This window comes from Mya arenaria, chromosome 14 (assembly GCF_026914265.1).
Source record: "Mya arenaria isolate MELC-2E11 chromosome 14, ASM2691426v1".
NCBI lineage: Eukaryota > Metazoa > Mollusca > Bivalvia > Myida > Myidae > Mya > Mya arenaria.
This window is the reverse complement of record NC_069135.1, coordinates 35,434,677-35,457,188: the sequence shown is the minus strand read 5'-3', so window position 1 is coordinate 35,457,188 and position 22,512 is coordinate 35,434,677. Positions and strand designations below refer to the sequence as shown.

Sequence of the window (22,512 nt, the reverse complement as noted above, 5' to 3'; positions counted from 1 at the left end):
AACCCTCCAACCACATGGAGACCAGCACGTGCACTACTAGTGCGTTCTTTGACATGAATGCTTTAGAAAATCAGATATTTCCTTTGGTTTGATTAAAAGCTTACATATATGAGTATAAATATATACAAACTTTATTTATCGGGTAGTTTGAACTTAAACTTTACTTAATAACACATTTCTATCATTTGTGTTATCAAATTTATGTTTTGAGTTCTTCACAGCCCGATACAATGCGCCCTTTATACCATGTCCTTTTTCTGAAGCACTCTGCCTTTTTGAAAACGTGTCTTAAAAAAATACAAATGTAAATTAATCTGACGTTGGACCATGCAGGCAGACTCGGGACATCTGGAAAGCTTTCTTTAGAATATAGGTGAATACCATGCATATAATATTCTAAATGTTAACGAAAGTGTGCATCACCTAAATAAAACAGAACTCTCATCATTTAACGTTCATAACAATTGCACAATATTGATGGCATTTTGACAATGAATAAAACTGTTCATTAATGAAAACGGAAGCGTAACATTTCAGGATCATTTTAGCTAGTTCCGATCTAACCAAAACTTGTACAATTTTTAGCATTCGCTACAAACGTTTTGAAACGCAAGCAAATTCCAGGCGACAATATTCTGAATCGGAGAATTCATAGAAGACACGGGGATGAAAAGCCGTACACATGTGATGGTTGTCGATCCGCATACACACTAACGTATAATCTAAATGAATACAAAATAAAACACACTGGACACCTTCCAATTTGTGTGTGAAATCTGCGACGTCGCCTTTTCTTACAAAAGTAACCTGAGATTATATTTGCGTATTGCCATGAGTGGTTAAGAAATAAGAAATATTATGATAATTAAATACGTTTAATGATAACTGGCATTGACAAACCGGTTCACTACAACTGTTCAGTCAGTAGATGATTGACCCGTCTTTAATGGTTTAAACCATCCAATAAAACGAAAGGAAAATTAGCTTTTAGTACAATAAATTGATATAAATATGTTGAATTCTTGTCCATCGACCAATAACTGTACGGTCACTATTGATTACTATCCATACATAATTTACTACTCGTTGTTCGTGACTTTCTTTGTTTGTTTTCCTTATATTTCAGTACTTTTATTTAAAAATTCTGCATATGATTGACGTTGTCCATCATGATCAACCGTTGTTTTACTTCGGCTACGGTAAGTGTGAGTTTGACTTTGTTGATACACGATGGAATAAGTTCGAGATTAAGTGCTGGTAAGTTGTTTGAAACACAATTAGTAACACAATCATGACGTTGAGTTATGGAGAAATGTATAATATCCCCAATTGGTTGCATGTACTATACATTATTACCATGCATGACCTTGACATTTGAACCAAGTGTAAAGTTAAAAAAAATACTATTGTGCATTTTAAACTCAAAAGAAATGAAGCGCACCATTAATCTGTATGGTTTGCATCTATTCATTTTACAGCGTCGATTGCAAAGCAATCCTAATATACGTCTATATTAACTTTGTGTTGCCATAATAGGTTATGCTATGTATACTTGGTGCGTTAGAAACGCTTAAATTGAATATGGTCATGCCTTTTTTATTGAAAGTACCGTACTAGTAACAAGGATGAACTGCACCGACCACTAACACAACAAGTTGTGAACTCGGCCTTACGTGCTCAGAGCACAAATGCTGACAAACAAATAGTTTCCGCTTGTGCCATACTCGAATTATAATAGTGTCGCTACCTTAGTAATATTTTCCGCTATGTGCAGCTACACATATTTAGTCCGACCGTATACGTTTCCAGTATTGTCAAGCGCGGATGATCATATGTCAACAAGCCTAATGCTTGTGTTATGTATACACCGGAGATATCATATCTCCGGTTTGTACATAAAACAAGTATATATTTATCATATCATCATATTATGTGAGAACATGTGTATACTTAACACATTATTCATTGTTCTTTTCAAACTTTAATTCAGAAATCCAAACATTGTCATTATTACATACATTATCACTCTGTGGTATTGACAAGCTTGTGTACTTTCAGAAGGCTAGTGCGTGAAAAAGATGACATATAATTACTATAAAATTAATATTTCTTGCATGAGTCATCCTCACGTGTTAACGGGTACCCATTGAGCATGTAGAGCAAGAGCCCAGAGAAGGCTCTTCATCGATTGGAACCAATGTAGAAATATGATCGTCAGTGTCCTGATCAACGCTTTAACCAGTTTCCCATTTGCAGCAGAAACCGTCTTGCATACATAATCTTGACATCATCATCATCATCATCATCATCATCATCATCATCATCATCATCATCATCAAATCCCTGATATTGATCATTGTCTACAGGTTCAACTCTGTAAAAGCACACTCGGGCGTTAAAGGATTCATATGTGAATGAAATTTTCTTTGATCACGAGTGATTTTTTTGGTTTGAGCTTGAGCTCATGACGTTTGCAATAGAGCATAAAAAATTAATTGAGTCCATGTGGAGTTCAACATTATACTCGAAAGTACCAGATTTCAATAATTTAAAAATCAGTCTCTGAAATACACCTGGAACAATGTTTGATTTACAAAAATAAGTTCATGTTAGAGTATGTAATAACTTAAGAAGTTGTTTTTGCGCATGTTTGACTTCTTAAATACTAATTTTAGAAATTCGTAGAAAACAAAGAATCACGGGGCACACAGCGCTGCATCGTTCTACAATATTCTGTCAAGTTAAAATTCTGGCCAAGCATTGGAGCATTAATATAAAATCAAATATAAATATATCTCACACGTGTAGAAGCAGACAATAACATTTTCATATTTTTCATATCTTATTTCTCAAAAAAGTAATTTAGGAATTTACGTCACTTTCTTGCTTGTTTGTTTACATCGGTTTTGAACCGTGGTGACTCAGGTGAGAAGCCCGTTGAAGCCACATGAAAGACAGCTCATCACCAAAACTACCACTACAGCAACCACATCTACTACTACTACTACTACTACCACTACCACTACCACTACTACTACTACTACTACTACTACTACTACTACTACTACTACTACTACTACTTCCTTTATCCAGTGGTTTATTTTTTACGCTGGTAGTCGATTACTGCTTGCAACTTAACGGATGGTTCGAATTGCCTGGACTATTTGTTCTGCTTGATGTGTCAAACCAACTGTATTGTGTAAGAGCACCGGAGACTGAGAAATTGTACAATTCACTCATTATTTTCTATTTTTTTTTTATTAGAAATCCATACATAGCGCATATTAATAGATAAATGTGCAATTCGATATTTTTTCTGAGTTTATTAAAACATGCATCCGTGTCCATTCATGATTTTCTTTTATACATGACTGTTTTTATTTATGATATCTTAAACGATGATTTCAAATAGTATGCCGCCGACACATAACTTATTGGGAGGTCACTATACCTTTAAATTATAAAGATAATATGCATTATAACTTTTACATTACACGTGAATGTGATTAAGATGAATAAATACGAACTTTGAGTGTCGTTATTTAAGAAAGGTAACAACACACACACATGTTTACTGTACATTACACTAAGCCACTGGTAAACAAAATAAGGTAGGTACCAACAAATGATCAGAACTGTGCTACAATACTTCAACATATGATATTGTTCGTTTTCCTGTATGAGATTCACCCTCCCTGCATGTGCATTCAATATTCCCTACGGGTATCCATTCACCCTGTGGAGCAAGGCCCCAGAGAAGGAACTCCTATGATTAGCATCACTGTAGAACTGATCGTCCGTGCTTCCTGATCGACACTCTATCCACAGTCTCTCGTTCTGCAGGAGGAGAACCACGGCACTTGCCATCTCGCACACGTGTGTGCCAGATTCATACTTGTGACCCTTTACAACAACAACGTCGTTCTCTTTCATGAAAGCGTAGTACCAATGCTTAGCATTATGAAGACAGAAGTGTGCGGAGAAGATGTAAACCCCGGAGACGGGCGTCGTGAAGATTCCAGCCCCACTGTCGTACGCCTCCCCGATGTTGAACAGAGGATTGCTGAACACGAGAACCTGGCCCGTAGCAGGTGACTTGTCCACAATTGTGTGAGCGTTGAACGCCACAGCAGTGTCTGAAACAAAAATATAAGTAGGATTGCTGTACATGAGGACCTGGCCGTTAGCCAGAGACTGACATTGCTCTCAAATTTAATTACATTTAAAAACCTTAATCCTTAGTAGTTGCGATTCATGAAATGTTCGCTTAAACGAGAAATCGAATTAATAATTATTAGAAAAATGACAAAGCGTTCATGAATCATGAGTGACGTAAAAATGCAGTGAAGATTGCAATGACGCTAACAACATGTTGCATGTGTACATGTAAAGTGAATAGTTGTTAAATAAATGACAAATAATTTGTTATAATACTTAGTTTTTAAACAACATAATGATGTGAAACAACATGACAGCACATGCATGCATTCTTAAAATAGCCCAGTTTATATAAAACATGTTTAAATATCACTGGAAATACACTTAGTGCTATATTATCATCATAAGCTGATCGCAGTATGATTTGAATATTATAAAATGACCTAGTTCGGTTATTTTGGCCGACCAAAGTTATTTAATTTCGATTTCAAAAATAACTCTCAAGCGGAAGTTAATCAGTATAAATACCGTGGGGGTATATTTTAGTAGAACCGGTTTATTTGCTAGCTGCAAAAAAGCATTTAGCTTCTCATGCCACTCGAGATATGTGTAGTCTGACCCGAAATTGTAAAGGTCTATCACTACCAATTGATTTAAGCATAGAACTTTTTGAAAAAAAAAAACAGCAACAACAATACAACAATACAACCTATTTACTATGTGGTTCAGAAATCTGGGGTGTCTGATATATTTGAAAGGATTGAACTTACATATTTAAAATAACTGCTGAAATTTAAACGCTCGACGCGAAGCAGGAATAAACACTTATCGACTGATATAGAAGAAAAAAATATAATGTTTGAGGGGATATTTTATATATCTACCATGGCCGAGAGTGTAAAGTAGGTTCATCCCAACCTGAGCGTTTGGTGATTAGTGGAAACGACGTTTACCGACACTGCGCGAGTTTCCGCGGAACACCCTGTGCGAGGGTTGGGATAAACTGTTCTTACACGAGAGGGAAGATGCTTTTTCTCCCACCTCAGTTAAACAAAACAAAGTTAAAACGTTTTTTTTGTTTTTTTTCGCTGGAACTCTTTTGTGCGTAGTGAAAATAATTTGCGAATAGATATGTGATAATTCGTAGTTGTCATGGATATGTGCGTATTGATTCAGATTATGTAAATAGTCAAAACGTTCTTGACGTATTTCTCAGGCGAGTGCAGCATTATTTGTTAAATGCAGCATTTTTTTATTGTGCCATTTGAAACGAGAAATGATTAATTTGGATTTTAAATATTTCCACAAGACAAGGTAAAAAATCCATGATGCTATAGACGATGTCTTCAAGGGAGGTTAATGTGTGAAGACAATAAAAAGGAGTTCCATACGGGTACTTGTTTTATCTTTGCCCTTGGCCAAGCTAAGAATTTCTAGCGCGGCCAAAAAATTTAATATATTCATCTTCGGTGAGAGAATTCTTTTTCCAAACGATAAAATTCATAACAGTAATATATAACTATAATACATTAAATGATATCATTTTAAGAAAATAAAAATCTTGGATATACTTTTTTTAAATCGATCCTTATCAAATATGGTCTGAATAACTTCAGCCAAGAGGTGATAAATCCCGAGTGTTTAAAAACAATGTTAAGCAAAAGCTAAATGGTATATTTTTAAATAATTGGGTGTCGAATATAGAAAATGCAAGTAACAGTATTTTTCATTAAATATTTAAAGAATAATTTGGCCTTGAACAAAATCTCAGTAAAATGCCAAACAAAATAATCCTTATTTATTAGATTCAGAACAAGAAATCACATGATGCGTATTGGCGTAGAATAACACTAAATGAAAGAGTAGGTAATTGTTGCAATAATAAAGCAGGTGACAAATTTAACTTTTTCTTTAAAATTTACCTTTTAAATACCGAACGTAATCAGTTTCTCAAAACCTTATTCCTAAAGACACCCCAATAAATATATATAAGAAAGCAATATGATATTGTGACCAAAACATAAATTCGAGTTAGCGATTATATCGGATAAACGGCGTTCTGATTAACGGTGATTAAATGCTGTTTATAACAAAGAAATCTAATAAATTTTTAGTTTACAAACCGGAAATACCTGATTTGCTCGTGTTATCAGTAATATACGTCTGCATAGCGCCGACCGTCTGCTTCATAGCATCCAAGTCACTCAGACCGGAAGTGACCTGATCACGTGCCTGCTGCATCTCCTTGTGCATGGCCTCCACGTTGAGCTCCATGCGCACCATTTTCTCGAGCAGTTGCTCCACTAGGGAGAGCCATGACTGCGGCTCCACCGGAAGTGAGGCGGCTATCCAGACGCTGGCAATCACAAGGATCAGCTTAGCTAGTTTGTAAGCCATGTTTTCTCCAATCAGGATACAGAGCGACTGCCGGTTACAACGTCTCTACCTGCCGATCTCTACTTGAGCATATAAGCTGAGGCCCATACATATTAAAATTGACTGGAGTACATGAGCCAAACTTTTGTGATTCTGCTTTTGAATCTTTGGCCGAATTAACTGATAATGATACTAATGTGATCTGAAAAGAGACTATCACTTTAATGTCTTTAAAATGGCTCCGAAAATATATAATTTTTGATATTGAAAAACGACTTGATGCATGAATTCAAATTCAACGTACCTGGCCTCTGCTCTTCGTGTGCGGTTATTTTGCCAGGAATCATGGCATTTTACAGAAGCAACATAAGATAATTTATCTTAATTGTTGATTCCAAACGACGAAAAAAGTTAGTGAATTTTTGTAATCCATTCGAACACACATTATGGCTAAGATATATTCTGTTGTTTTTTTGTACAAGGCTGAAGTGGGTCTCGTGAATCACTATTATTTTGTCAGTCATCGCACATCACCAGAGAGCCACAAGAAACGTGTCTTCGATCAAATCTAACAAGCTCTGCCTCCCACTGGTTGCTTGGGTTTCATCACTGTTGTTATCAAAATAAAACAAGGATCTTTGTATTGCGTATATCTGATAGAGTGTCACAGATCGTGAAAAACAATTCAAAATTATAGTGTGAACAGACTCTGTATTAACATTTTTCAACAACATGAACACATAAAAAAGAGAAAGTTAACAGCAAACGAAACCCATTTGTTTAGATACAAATAAGTTGAGACCATTTTGTTAGGATACAGGTAATTTACTAACACCCGGCAAAATTGCTGAAAAACAGAAAACTTCAACAAATGCTTTAAAACGTGTCTTTACAGACACGAGAAGTGATTGAAGTACTCTAGCGAATATTTTGAGAAAATTTTACATGTGTATTGTCTCCAATATTACGACATTGATATTCTACAATTCTTTATATATTAAATTGCCCCGCTCACGTTTACGTTCGTTGCTATGGTGATTATAACTAGCGTCTTATTTTTAATTTTGTAATTTTGTTTCTGAAAATGAACAAAATGTATGCAAAGCTATGTATGTTTAAAGAATTGTGTACCAATATTAAAAATTGAGAATGTTATGTCACTTGTCCCGAAACTTTCCGAACACCTCACATATCGCATTGTTGTTTTCTATCATTGTTGGTATATGTTCGAAAAAAATAAATTCTCAAAGTATAGTTCTCATTATGTATTTAAGTATGTTAAAATAAAGTCCTTTTATGAACGAGCTCATGTTTTTCTAGAAACGCTCGCGAAACTTTGTATGTTTAGTTTTGGAAAAAAACAGTATAATTCAGTCAGAGTCGATCCTTTGGACCCTTTCTTGATACAACGCATGAACAAAATACATCTGGGTTTCATGTAATAATGTTCAGCTTTTACACAAATGTATCATACGTGGGGCTCTAACAACTGACAGCCGGTATACTAGCTAGACACGTTGCCAATTAATATATATTGTCGTGTGTTGTAAACTATACCTTCATTTTGAAACCAATGGGATCAAAAGAAGCATTTTTAACTGAGTTTTTTTGTGATTGTCACGACAAGCGATATCTGAGTAACGCCGGATGCACATGGTCCACCTGTAACATTTGATATATTTACTTCTTTTGAGCCAACATCAACAAACATGGTATTCAATGGTATAACAGAAGATATTCATACAATGGTATGTTTCATTTCGTATTGGTGATTTTTGTACATTAACAGTATATGAGATGTTTTATTTTTTAATTGCAAAACTAATTACTATAATAACTGACGAATCAATTACGCCCTCGCAGGAGTGGGCCCTCTACCTAGTAAAACACCGAGGACAAAGGCTACCTGGAGGGATTCGTCGTGGAACCTTACTCCGAGGGAGTAAAAATTATCAGGAAATAGCTGCACTTCAGCACATCCAAATTATCGGTTAGATATTGTACATTAAAACTATACAGGTTAGCACTTGTAATAAATTAGCATTTAATTAAACATATTACTGAAAAAAATACATTTATTTTATTTAAGCGTTTGTCGATAGGTAAAAGAATAGTTAATGTCGCTTACGATTGCTTTAGAAAATGTATTAAAAGAACGGGGTCACACTTTATCATCTCGAATGTTGCAAAATGCTCAGACTCCGAAATACATCAGTACATCAAATCTTCGAACTCATTTCAAATTATTTCTTTATGTCTTTTTTTTTTGTAAAATTAAGATCTCGTCGAATATATCGAAAGTTCCGAGCAAGGCGTCCAGTATGGTCTCCTTCCAGCGTTCCATGAACAGCGTCGCCTACAGCAACGGCGGTCTTTCCGTGGAATTCAACGTGTGACCAACCAGGGTGGCTGGCTAATGGCAATCTGATAATATTGTGCATGTTTAAAACTTGGTGACATAGGAGTTAAACTAGTTAAAGGCTATTACAGTCTACCTAAGTTTCGAGAATCTTACAATGTGACAACTTGATGAACAGTTCTTCTTAAAGCTAAAGCTCGCGTACAGCATCTGACTCAACTAGCTAACTCACATTCATTGTATTCTAAAACAAGTTAACGATTGACGGTACGGTCGAACGGAGCTTAAAATCCTATCATATTATCACTCTGTAAATAAATATGTTTTTGTGGTTCGAAACATGAGCTGCTATGATATACAAGCATGTTTTTTAATATTTAGGAATGGATTAGAAATCTCAACATCTGTGTTCCAAACATGGCTACTTTACGTATAGAGATATTTGTAAGATTGAGATATGTTTCACCGAGCGACCACAAGAAGAAATGTTGTTTGTTTGTGATTGAGAGTGATTATCTGTATCTTACACCGAATTGATTAAAAGAAAACTCCTTTTAACTCCGTGAAACTCGGTTTTGACCTCATTGGAACTACGTTTTTTCTTGCACCTAAATTGAGCAACGTTTCTGTTCCTGTTATGTTTTCAAGACGTCAATTCAATTGGTGTTTATTGGAACATTGCATGAGAAACCTTACGTCATGTCGTCATTTTACGTAACGTTTAGTTAAACAATGCGGGAGCCAATATATATAAAGAGCATTAAAAATAGCAGCAGTAAAAACAATATGATGTTTCATTTGTATTATTCAATCTCTTATCAAATTAAGAATGTTAATGCAAATAAGCGAGACACATAACGTATTCGTTCATTGTAAGAACTGAGGTCCCATAAACAAGAAAACCGAAGTGTTGTAAATACACTATAACAAACCAACAGTATTTTTTATGAACACCGGAAGACTCGGAGAAGTTGTACAATTCACTCATTATTCTGTAAATATTTTATTCGAAATCAGTACAAAAGCGAGCGTACAATGGCTAAATGTGCAATTCGATATATTTCTTAGTTATTTAAAGTTAAACATGTATCCGTTGCAAATTTATGATTTCTTTTATACTTTTTATATGAGCTGTTATAGTGTATGTTATCTTTAATGGTGATTTCAAACAGTAAACCGCCGACATGTAACACATTGGGTTATCACTTTATCTTTGAGATGGTAAATAAACTATGCATTATAGCTTTTTAACACGTGAATGTGATTAAGATTAATAAATACAAACTTTGAGTGTGTTCACTTAAGACAGATATCAAAACACCTATAAGTTAACTGTACATTACACTTGGGCACTTGTAAACGTAAGTAGGTAGGTACTACCAAATGATCAGAGCCTTACTACAACACTTCAACATATGATACTGTTCGTTATCCTTTATCATATTCACAATCTCTGTATGTGCAATCCCTACTCCCTACGGGTAATCATTCACCCTGTGGAGCAAGGCCCCAGAGAAGGAACTTTTACGATAAGAATTACTGAAGAACAGGTCGTCTGTACTTCCTGATCGACACTCTATCCACAGTCTCTCGTTCTGCAACAGAAGAACCACGGCGCTGGCCGTCTCGCACACGCTAGTTTGACCGTCATACGTGACACCCTTTACAACAACGACGTCGTTCTCTTTCAAGAAAGCGAAGTGCCAGCCTCTACCGCTATAAAGACAGAAGTGTGCGGAGAAGTAGACCCCGGAGACGGGCGCCGTGAAGATTCCTGCCCCACTGTCGTACGTTTCCCCGATATTGAATAGAGGATTGCTGAACACGAGAACCTGGCCCGTAGCCAGTGACTTGTCCACAATCGTGTGAGCATTGAACGCAACAACAGTGTCTTAAACAGAAATATAATGCAAGATTGCTACACTCGGGGACCTGGCTTTTAGCCAGTGCCTTGTGCTTTGAACGCAAGGATCTCTTATAGAAAAGTTAATTTACATTTCAGGACTTTGTATTCGTACAGTTGTTTTGAAATTAAAATAATTTAAAACGAAATAAATTTAGTTTGGAAACGTGAAATACCTGATTTGTTTATGTTGTCAGTAAAATACGTCTGCAGAGCCCCGACCGTCTGCTTCATAGCATCCATGTCACTTAGACCGAAAGTGACCTGGTTACGCGGCTGCTGCATCTCCTTGTGCATGGCCTCCACATTAAGCTCCATGCGCACCATTTTCTCGAGCAGTTGTTCCACTAGGGAGAGCCACGACTGCGGCTCCACCGGAAGTGAGGCGGCCAGCCAGACGCCCGCAAACACAAGGATCAGCTTTGCAAATCTGTAAGCCATGTTTTCTCCTTTCAAGATACAGAGCGACTGCCGGTTATAAAGTTCCGAGTTGTCTTCCTGAGCACATAAGCTGAGGCCCATACATAGCAGGAAGTGCCGCATTTAAGAACTGAGTTGTACATGAGCCAAACATTTTAGCTCTTGAACAGGTCTTTTTTCAGCTTTAGACAAGTAAATGATAGTGTTACTGACATGATATACGCAGAGACCATCACTTTAATAAATTGTTCATTTAAGTTTGCTCAAAAAATATAAAAGCTTGATATTCAAAAACGACTCGATGCAGATATCTAAATTCAACTTACCGGGCCTCTTCTCTTCGTGTGCGGGTATTTTGCTTATTTTGCCAGGAATCTTTGCACATTAATTTGCCAATCTAGCTAAGGTAAATATTTTGTTAAAGTGTTGATTCCAAAGGACGAAAACAGTTTGTGAAAGTGTGCTCATCAATTTTATAACACAAGCTCATGTGTTTATAACTAGATCTATCTCCTGGTTTTCTGAGTCTTAAAAAAAATCTCTCACATTTTGCCAGTCATCTCACATTATTAGCAAAAGAAACGTCTCATTCGATCAGACCTTAATGGCTCTGCATCCCACAACGTGCTTGGGTTAATTTCCCATCAAAATGAGTTAAGGAACTTTGTTTACAGTGTCACTGACAATAAAATACACTCAGAAAGTACAGCACGGTCAGCGTTTGATTTAACATTTATAAACAAAATGAACACAAACAAAGAAACTAAACATTGGAAACCGAATTATTCATTGCTATTTTGGCTATTGGTCTTTCAAAAATGAATGTCGTGCCAGCGACATTGGACATTGGACATACAAAAGTGAAATTACAACAATTATAATAAACAAACTGCGGAAACTCTTGGCAGGTGATATTTTAAGGGAAAAGGCAGATGTTCGTAGATAACCCACAAGCAGAAACCAATTTTCTGTTGATTTTTTTTCAGATTCGGGGCTTGCGTTCCTAGTTAACCCACAAACTATAATCAATCTGCTGTATTCTTAAGGTTTTACCAACAAGGGTTAAAAACCTACCTACTGTAGGTTCAGGCGAGGCTAGCGATCCAAGTTTCCCGCAAGCAGTAACCGATTTGCCATAATTTTAGTGCGGGGCTAGAAGTTTTAGTTTAACCACCACTGCGATTTTTTTCATTTAAATCCCTCCGATAGTTTTGATGATTTCGTGCTGACAAACTTTGAGGTGACAAAATCCAATATGGCCACCAATAAGACATTTTGAATGCAATCGGAAAACTTTTTATGCAGCATAAATTTACTCAATATGTTAAGTCACTGAGCCAATAAAGAAAAAATTCCATGCTATCATGTCTTTTACATTACTTGAAAACAAGAATCTCTACGTACACTTCATGTATAGATTTTAAGCACCGTAACGCTGTGAAGAATATCAGGTGCACATCATTCCGTTGTAAGTGCACAACATTGCTTGGTACATGTACTTAAAAACGAATGTCGTGCCAGACACGTTGGTCATTCAAAAATGAAAGTCGTGCGCTGGACAACAATTTATTCTCTGGGGTTTACTTCGACCTGTTCACAAAATGACCGACTCTTTTTTAATATCATGTCCAATGTCGTGCCAGCACGACTTTCACTTTTGAATGTCCAATGCCCCATGTCGTGCTGGCACGACATTCATTTTTGAAAGCCCAATGTCCAATGTCTTGCCCGGATGACATTCATTTTTGAATGTCCAGTGTCCAATGTCTTGCCAGCACAACTTTCATTTTTGAATGTCCATTGTCAAATGTCGTATGTTTAGCTAACTCCACACAGCTACATGCATATGTATAACAAACTTGAATTACGAGTGATACACCTTTTGCTACTTACTACATAATGCATTTATGGAAAATATTAATTACTGATAACAATATTGTAACCGTTGGAGGGATTGGTTTCGTAACGCCCATTGGAGGTATGTATTGGTGGTTAATTTTGAGATCTTTTTCAAAATGTTCACATAAAGTGTTCCTGATGTGTTTTCTAGCAGCAGTTGAAGTACTAAACTTCTTGTTGCACATCTTACAAATAAACACCTGCAAGAATGGCCGATGCATCCGGTTCCAGTGTTTCGTATATTGGGGTAGCGAAGGAAATTCTTTCTTCTCGCTACAGCCAGGAACTGGACACGCATAATTTCCGTTCGCCGGAAAAACCTGCCGCTTACCGCTCATCGCCATTTCTTACTGAAGTTATATATATTGACATATATAATAATAAAAATACACAAAATACACAAAAGTGGTATTATAATATGTTTAATAATATTTGTTTTAAACAAATTGTAACCATCACATATTTTAAAACAAAAAATTACATTAAACCAAAAATGCATATATATACTATTTAATGATGCATTTGTTTAAGTTTAATAGTGTACTATTATACATGCTTTACATGTTTTACACACAAACACATATATATGTATAAATATGTATGCAAAATATTCTTTTTATCCCATTATTTACACATAGAACACATCCTTTTTATTTTAACAGAACTTTCCTCTTTTTTTCCAGATTACAAGTCTATAACCTTCCGAGGAATCACAGTCCTCGCCCTTCTAGAACTGGGAACAATTGGAACTGCATACCCCTGGTCATGTGACATAGGATTCGAACCTGGGTTATCGCTATCATTCCATGATTCATGTGGCAAAGTATTCAAATCTGGGTTGTCATGATCATTTTGTGATTCATCAGACAACACATCCAGCCAACTAACTCTTGGTTTACCAATATACTGCTTCAAGTGATCAACATGGCAGACTTTAATGGCACCGTCCTGACTCAATTGAATTTTGTAAGTGAGATATGTCAACTTTTCTACTACCAAAAACGGTCCTGTCCAGCCCAATCCCAGTTTCTGATTTGCAATGGGAGGATACCATCTCCACACCCAATCACCTGTTTCAAATTCTCGAGGTTTTAAACCCCTATCATAGTATTTCTTCTGGCGCTTTGCCGAAATGCCTAGATTTTCATAAGCAATTTGATAACCGTTACCAATTGCCAATTTTACCCATTCCACATATTCAGATATACATTCTGTTTCAGGGGCACCAGGTGGCGGACCAACCATTACATCAATGGGCAGATCTATATCTCGGCCTAACATGACTTTGTTCGGAGTGCAACCAGTACTGCTATGCTGTGTAGCACGATAGGCAGCCATAACATAGGGAAGATGATCATCCCAGTCATCCTGATTTTCATTAACAAACATCTTCAACATTGAAATCACCGTACGGTTACACCGTTCAATCATGCCATCAGACTTCGGATTGTAAGCACACGTTCGAGTCTTTTCACTGCCCACGAGTTCACACAAGGAGGAAAATAGCCTAGATTCAAAGTTCCTGCCCTGATCAGTGTGTATCTGAGAAGGAAAACCAAATAACAAGAACACCTGAGTAACCAAGATGTCTGCTACTGTGAATGCAGTCTGATTTGGCATTGCAAAAGCCATTTTCCATTTACTAAAATAGTCTCCACAAACCAGAATATACTCGTTCCCATTTTTGCTTTGTTTTAAGGGACCTACTATGTCAAGTGCGAAAATCTGCATTACTCGAGTGGGTTTTATTTGTGAAAGTTCATGTTTCCCTAACCCTGGGCCAGGCTTGCCACGAGCACAGAAATCACATTGTTTAATCCACAGAGCAACATCATCATTCATTCCCGGCCAGAAAAAGCGGCGCTTAATGGCTTCAAGAGTTCTGTCCCTTCCTAAGTGCCCAGCATATCTTTGTGAATGTAATTCAGTGAAAATAATGTTTCTAATCTCCTGTGGAGCAACAAGAACAAGTACAGAATTCCCGGAAGATTCAACATGCCTGTAATACAACACAGAATTCTCGATAACCAACATCTCCCAGCAATGCCACAGCTTGACAACATTCGGCTCGGGAAAAGTCAACTCCGACCTTTCAGGTTTACCCTGATGAACAGATTTTAAATGCAAAATTTCGGAAATGACTTTGTCTGAACTTTGTAGCTTATGTATTTGATCAGTTGACCAATTTGTTATCCAGTTAGGCATGCATTTATCTGTTAAATCTACATTTACGTCTGTATCCCCTTTCCCCATATCTGATATTATATTTGTGAAATTCACCCCACTGTTTTCTAATCTATTCTTGTCAAATGTTTGGTTTCCTTTGCTACAATCGCTACACTTGCCAAATGTGCATGGCCTTTTTACTATCCTAGTTAGACTATCCGCATTTTGGTGTTTTGAACCTTCCCTGTATACGATTTCATATTCGTATGCCCCAAGAATATTGATCCATCTTGCTAGGAGACCTTCAGGTTCCTTAAAACTCCCCAAATATGACAAGCTCTTGTGATCTGTCCTAACAATGAACTTCCTTCCCAACAAACAGTGTTTATATATCTGCACAAAATGAATCACTGCTAATAACTCTCTTTTTGTGGTACAGTAATTTTGCTGGGCAGCATTTAGTGTTTTACTACCATAAGCCAAAACTCTCTCTTCCCCATTTTGCATTTGTGATAATACCCCAGAAATTGTATCTAAACTTGCATCTGTATCTAGTATAAAATCACCTCCTTTCTCATCAGGGTACCCAAGTATTGGTGCATTAATCAGACATTGCTTTAATTGCTCAAATGCCACTTGTTCAGCCTCACCCCATTTAAATTTGCAATTTTTCTTGGTTAACCTAGTCAATGGAAGAGAAATTTCCGAAAAATCAGGAATCATCTTCCGATAGTACCCGCAAATTCCTATAAATGACCTCACTTCCTGCTTATTTTGTGGACATGGCCAATCTTTAACAGCACTTATTTTCTGTGGATCACATGTAATTCCCTTTTTAGACACCAAATGGCCTAGAAAAACAAGCTCTGTTCTAAAAAGTTTACATTTACTAGGTTTTAATTTAAGATTTGCCATCTTAAATCTCTCCAAAACAAGTCTCAAATTCTCTAATGCCTCATCAAAAGTTTTCCCCAAAATACAAACATCATCCAAGTACACCAAACATTTTTCATAGTGCAATCCTGCTAAAATATGTTCAACCATTCTTTCAAAACTCGCAGGAGCATTTTTGAGGCCCATTGGACAAACTTTGAACATAAATTGCCCTCTTCCTGGAATTCTAAAGGCTGTTTTTGGAGCATCAAACTTGTTTAACTTTAATTGCCAGTATCCACTTGCTAGATCTAAGCTATGGTAATAGTAACTATTTGACAGCTGATCCAATGTCTGATCTATTCTCGGTAAGGGATATGCATCAAAAACAGTTACAGAGTTAAGACCTCTCAAATCTACACAAAATCTAATAGTGTTATCCTTTTTCTTGACTAGACATATACCCGAAGCCCATGGACTATGACAAGGCTCAATAACACCATTATCCAACATCTTGTCCAATTCTCTATCAACTGTATCTTGCAAATGTATAGGCACTCTTCTAGTTTTACATTGTACAGGCTTTGCATCCCCAGTGTTGATGAAATGTTCAACTATCTCAGTTTGACCTAATTTACCATCTGGACCTAAGAAAGCATCCTCATATTGTTTAAGTAAATGCTTAACTTTTCGTAATTGATCTGAGCTTAAATCTGGTGACATGCCCTCAAGAACTGGTTGCAAATGTTCTGGCAATGAAGTGTTTTCTAAATCATTGCAAGAATTATCAGACACAATTTCTCTCTGGACAGCCTCAACTGCACAAACTCTACCCAAAATAGTGTCACTCTTCAAACTAACTGCATTATCAGTCATGTTTATGACTGAAAGAATCACATGACTTTCTTCGTTTCTAATCAAAGACCTTGCAATGAACAAACCATCTTTAACATGACTATGTGTGGGTTCAAGTATGCCAACCTTTGCTTCACAGTTGCCATTAACATATGCAGGAATGTACATTTCTGATTTTGCAGGGATTTTAACTGATTCTGCAGCATGAATTCTTGCACAAATTGAAGATTGATCTTTATGCAACTTAACCTTGCCTAATTTGGTTTTAAGCATTTTCTTAGCAATCTTAACACTAGCATTCTGAGCCTCAAGAAAATCCATACCTAAAATCCCATATGATTCAGCCAAATTTGCTATTATAAACTCATGCTCAAAAGAAATATGCTCAATCTGAAATGTCATTCTACATTTTCCTATAAGTTCTATCTGATCCCCATTTGCTGCAACTAATGTCCTATCAGGAGGCTCTAATGGAGGTTTGTCTGTCAAAGCATCATATCTACATTTGTTCAAAAGGGAAACGTTACTTCCTGTATCAACTAGCACACTTCCTTTCACACAATGATCAAATGAAGCTCTCACATAGCAACATGACTTTACTGAATCCATTCCCAAGTGAACCTTTCTGTCCCCTTCCTTAACATGAATAGATTCCTCTATGACCTTGACCCCTTCCTTAACAGGATCCACTTCTTCCACTTGCTCCCTAGTAGTCTCCTCTATCCTGGAAATTTCAGAACCTCCCATATCACCCCCTTTACCACTAGGCACATAAGCAATATCAGGTTTTGATGCAACATAAGTTTTAGGTTCAGGTGTCATCAATGTTATGCTAGCTTTTGAAACAAATCTGTCTACCACTACCCCGATATTCTCTAATATCTCGTTTTCTGTTGGCCTTTTGTCAACAAGGACCATGTTTTCGGCCTCTAACTTGGTCCTTGTTAGTTTTCCTGATTATGTCTTGATTTGGGACATCTTGATTCGACATGAGAGTATTCCCCACAATTTGAGCAAATAATTTGTTTCTGATTCTTATAACTATCTTGTCTGTAACTGTTATAACCACGGCCTCGACCTCTTTGAATTTGTCCATCACCCCTATTCTGTTGCCTACCATCAAAATAATCTCCCCTATTCTGTTGCCTACTATCAAAATAATCACCCCTATTCTGTTGCCTACTATCAAAATAATCACCCCTATTCTGTTGCCTACCATCAAAATAATCACCCCTATTCTGCTGTCTACTATCAAAATAATCACTTCTCTTCTGTTGCCTACCATCAAAATAATCACCCCTATTTTGTTGCCTACTGTCTGCCAAAACTTTTAATTTCTCTTCCAACAATGGTCCTAACTTTTGATCTATAATATTGGTCATGGCCTCTTGCATATCTACTAGTGTACAGTATGGACCTAGAGATGAAGAACGAAGTGATGAAACTTGTTCTGACTGAACCTCAGTGGGTTTCCTTATTTTGTCCAGTGAACCACACAACGCACAATACTCAGTAGCTAAGCTTATTGCTTCATCTAAGGATTTTGGATGGCCAAATTGTACTTGTTTTTGTAATTCAAAATGTTCCAATCCATTAATGTATTGATCCACTAAACACGTTTCCAAAGATCTATGGTCCATGTAAGGAAAAGCCCTTTGCCCCAATCTTCTAACTTCGAACCCAAAATCTGAAACGGATTCATTCCTATTTCGTTTCCTATTCCTGAATTCACACCTATAGGCCAAACCTCTTTCATTAGGACAGAATCTTTGCTCCAGTCTAGCTTTGATATACTCATAATCATTTAATCTATCGTCTCTGATGGTACTTAAAAGTTTCTGGGCTTCCCCCCTCAAGTTTATGGCCAGCATGCAAGCTTTTTGATGAATTTCCCATTTATTCCACTTTGCAACCCTTTCAAAATGTACAATATAATCAGGCCATTCTGTACCCTTCCCATCAAATTTATCAGGCTCAATTTCTTTAGACGGTCTGCTAGTACCCATCATATTATGAGAAGGATAATAGATGTTCCTGTCAATTTGTCTAGTGTTATTCTCTAAAGTCCTTGGAGGCAACTCATACTGTTTCTCAAAATACCTATTAGGCAAATCTCTACCTGACAAACTATCATCATAACGTCGACCATTATCAAAAGAAACATTTTCGCTCTTGTTTGGCAAATTTAAAAAGTCTGTATCAAATCTCACCTCTTTCTTATTTGTACTGCCCACTTCAATACTATCCTCAAAGTTTTCAGCCCTATCAGGAGTATGATTTGATGCCATAATCACTCAACTAGATCACTATGCTTGATTGAATACCTGTACTAGTAAAACCAGTTACCATAAACAATGTGTACTATTTCTCAATATAATATATGTTGTGTAACAATACACCACCTTTCTTAATCCTCTCAATCAAATATCTGAAGCCTAGTGAACAATAATATTTTCAAGGCATAAGGTTCAAGTAAATAAGCATATTCGACAATTCCGAATATAATAATCCTCTAGAAATGATACTCGTATACTTTAAACAAGTAATAGCACTACTACATTAATTTTTAGTTAACATTTGTATCATTTTTTTTTTTAACTTGAACCTTTGAGTTAATTAATTTAATTATCCTTTTCCTAAGAGAATATATTTACCTCACACACACTTCCTTCCTCCTATGATCTGGTCCACGTCATGTACCTCGTCTTGTCACCCGACTGGTCACGGCACCAATGTAACCGGGCTCTTCGGGCTTGAGGTGTGGACGGAAGTGTGTTTGAATCTCTAGGAAAAGGAAAACTAGACTAGATAAAACTCTTTTAAAGTTTTTATTTTATTCGCTACAACCCCCCTTTAATATCAATTACAACCTGTAATAACTAAACCAATGCGAGATTTAAAACCTCTTTGGTCTTTTGGAGCGAGATGGTGATACAAGGATTCGGAACCCTTCACTAGCTCAACTCCCAGATTGCAATTTAATAGGGTATTAAGTATACATACAAATAAACATTGTCAAAACAATATAATTATAATGAATATAAAATGATTCATAAGTTTTAACAATAAATATATATTTTGTATGTAATATCTTATAATTTTATAAGAACATGAAAGGGACATAATAATATCATCGAACACGAAACTAATACTAAAGAACATGTAAAGCTACAGATATGTAAAGCTAGGAGCCACATGAAATGATGACAGAAATATGAAATGTAAGTTACTTTAATATATATTAAAAGCATGATTTAAGCGGACTATTACAGCACATTAATTTGCCAATCTAGCTAAGGTAAATATTTTGTTAAAGTGTTGATTCCAAAGGACGAAAACAGTTTGTGGAAGTGTGCTCATCAATTTTATAACACAAGCTCATGTGTTTATAACTAGATCTATCTCCTGGTTTTCTGAGTCTTAAAAAAAATCTCTCACATTTTGCCAGTCATCTCACATTATTAGCAAAAGAAACGTCTCATTCGATCAGACCTTAATGGCTCTGCATCCCACAACGTGCTTGGGTTAATTTCCCATCAAAATGAGTTAAGGAACTTTGTTTACAGTGTCACTGACAATAAAATACACTCAGAAAGTACAGCACGGTCAGCGTTTGATTTAACATTTATAAACAAAATGAACACAAACAAAGAAACTAAACATTGGAAACCGAATTATTCATTGCTATTTTGGCTATTGGTCTTTCAAAAATGAATGTCGTGCCAGCGACATTGGACATTGGACATACAAAAGTGAAATTACAACAATTATAATAAACAAACTGCGGAAACTCTTGGCAGGTGATATTTTAAGGGAAAAGGCAGATGTTCGTAGATAACCCACAAGCAGAAACCAATTTTCTGTTGATTTTTTTTCAGATTCGGGGCTGGCGTTCCTAGTTAACCCACAAACTATAATCAATCTGCTGTATTCTTAAGGTTTTACCAACAAGGGTTAAAAACCTACCTACTGTAGGTTCAGGCGAGGCTAGCGATCCAAGTTTCCCGCAAGCAGTAACCGATTTGCCATAATTTTAGTGCGGGGCTAGAAGTTTTAGTTTAACCACCACTGCGATTTTTTTCATTTAAATCCCTCCGATAGTTTTGATGATTTCGTGCTGACAAACTTTGAGGTGACAAAATCCAATATGGCCACCAATAAGACATTTTGAATGCAATCGGAAAACTTTTTATGCAGCATAAATTTACTCAATATGTTAAGTCACTGAGCCAATAAAGAAAAAATTCCATGCTATCATGTCTTTTACATTACTTGAAAACAAGAATCTCTACGTACACTTCATGTATAGATTTTAAGCACCGTAACGCTGTGAAGAATATCAGGTGCACATCATTCCGTTGTAAGTGCACAACATTGCTTGGTACATGTACTTAAAAACGAATGTCGTGCCAGACACGTTGGTCATTCAAAAATGAAAGTCGTGCGCTGGACAACAATTTATTCTCTGGGGTTTACTTCGACCTGTTCACAAAATGACCGACTCTTTTTTAATATCATGTCCAATGTCGTGCCAGCACGACTTTCACTTTTGAATGTCCAATGCCCCATGTCGTGCTGGCACGACATTCATTTTTGAAAGCCCAATGTCCAATGTCTTGCCCGCATGACATTCATTTTTGAATGTCCAGTGTCCAATGTCTTGCCAGCACAACTTTCATTTTTGAATGTCCATTGTCAAATGTCGTATGTTTAGCTAACTCCACACAGCTACATGCATATGTATAACAAACTTGAATTACGAGTGATACACCTTTTGCTACTTACTACATAATGCATTTATGGAAAATATTAATTACTGATAACAATATTGTAACCGTGTATTTACTAGCTGGAAAAGAAAAAAAAGCAATTGATTTGTGAGTGCTAAAACATTTACTGTGATTTACTATAGTCTCATAAGGTAGAAATACCATGGTTTCTGCACCTCTCTTTCAAATTAAACTCGTTATCCTTTATAAGAACCATTATTTACATCTTTTCATCCTTTTAATTTTAGAACAATTGTGTGTTTTTTTGGTTAATCTTATTTGGGAGTAAGAGTGCATCTCATTAAAATCATATCGTGACGTTTACTTCATTTCATTACGTAATGAAGCGTGTATTGAGGATCTGATTTTAATGAGATTGGGAGTAAGAGTGCATCTTAAATGGAATATGGTCATGTATTTTTTTATTGAAACTACAATCCTAGTTATAAAGTTGGACTGCACATATCAGTTACACAGTAAGTGGTGACATCGGCTTTGGAGCTCAGAGTACGAATGCTTTGCTCAACCTATCTTCCAGTGGTGTTTTATAATTCTATGAAATCCGAATGTAAACCCATCTGTAACAATAGCACACACACAATATTGCAAAGAAACTCGATTGGACTTCATTGACCAACAAAACTGCTATTTTTTTCCTTTATCTTTGAGACGAGAGTACGAAATCACATAATGACAATTATATGCCTGACACGTTGGTCCAATAGTGCTCTATA

The 22,512-nt window shown here is 36.4% G+C and overlaps 2 protein-coding genes and 1 long non-coding RNA gene across 3 annotated transcripts; 1 reads left to right on the top strand and 2 right to left on the bottom strand.

Annotated features, from left to right (window-relative positions):
* Positions 1-3,398: 3,398 nt before the first annotated feature.
* LOC128216812 (collagen alpha-2(VIII) chain-like) lies at positions 3,399-6,555 on the bottom strand. The gene is made up of 2 exons (XM_052923484.1): positions 6,291-6,555; positions 3,399-4,136 (listed from the first exon to the last, which is right to left on the bottom strand). Exons 1-2 carry the CDS (start codon positions 6,553-6,555, stop codon positions 3,718-3,720), a joined length of 684 nt encoding a protein of 227 aa, XP_052779444.1. The 3' UTR covers positions 3,399-3,717.
* A 3,813-nt stretch (positions 6,556-10,368) lies between these two features.
* On the bottom strand, positions 10,369-11,339 carry LOC128216045 (uncharacterized). The gene is made up of 2 exons (XM_052922638.1): positions 10,973-11,339; positions 10,369-10,784 (listed from the first exon to the last, which is right to left on the bottom strand). The coding sequence occupies exons 1-2, from the start codon at positions 11,337-11,339 to the stop codon at positions 10,369-10,371; spliced, it is 783 nt and encodes a 260-aa protein (XP_052778598.1).
* Positions 11,340-13,163: 1,824 nt separating this feature from the next.
* On the top strand, positions 13,164-15,394 carry LOC128218034 (uncharacterized). The gene is made up of 3 exons (XR_008258305.1): positions 13,164-13,194; positions 13,799-14,081; positions 14,336-15,394. It is a non-coding gene; the product is annotated as an uncharacterized LOC128218034 (long non-coding RNA).
* The last annotated feature ends 7,118 nt before the right edge of the window (positions 15,395-22,512 follow it).

Coding starts and splice junctions, on each gene's coding strand:
- LOC128216812 (XM_052923484.1), bottom strand. CDS start 6,555: ATGGCTTACAAACTAGCTAAGCTGATCCTTGTGATTGCCAGCGTCTGG. Junction 4,137..6,290: donor TGATAACACGAGCAAATCAG/GTATTTCCGGTT, acceptor TTTTTGTTTCAG/ACACTGCTGTGGCGTTCAAC.
- LOC128216045 (XM_052922638.1), bottom strand. CDS start 11,339: ATGCGGCACTTCCTGCTATGTATGGGCCTCAGCTTATGTGCTCAGGAA. Junction 10,785..10,972: donor TGACAACATAAACAAATCAG/GTATTTCACGTT, acceptor TTTCTGTTTAAG/ACACTGTTGTTGCGTTCAAT.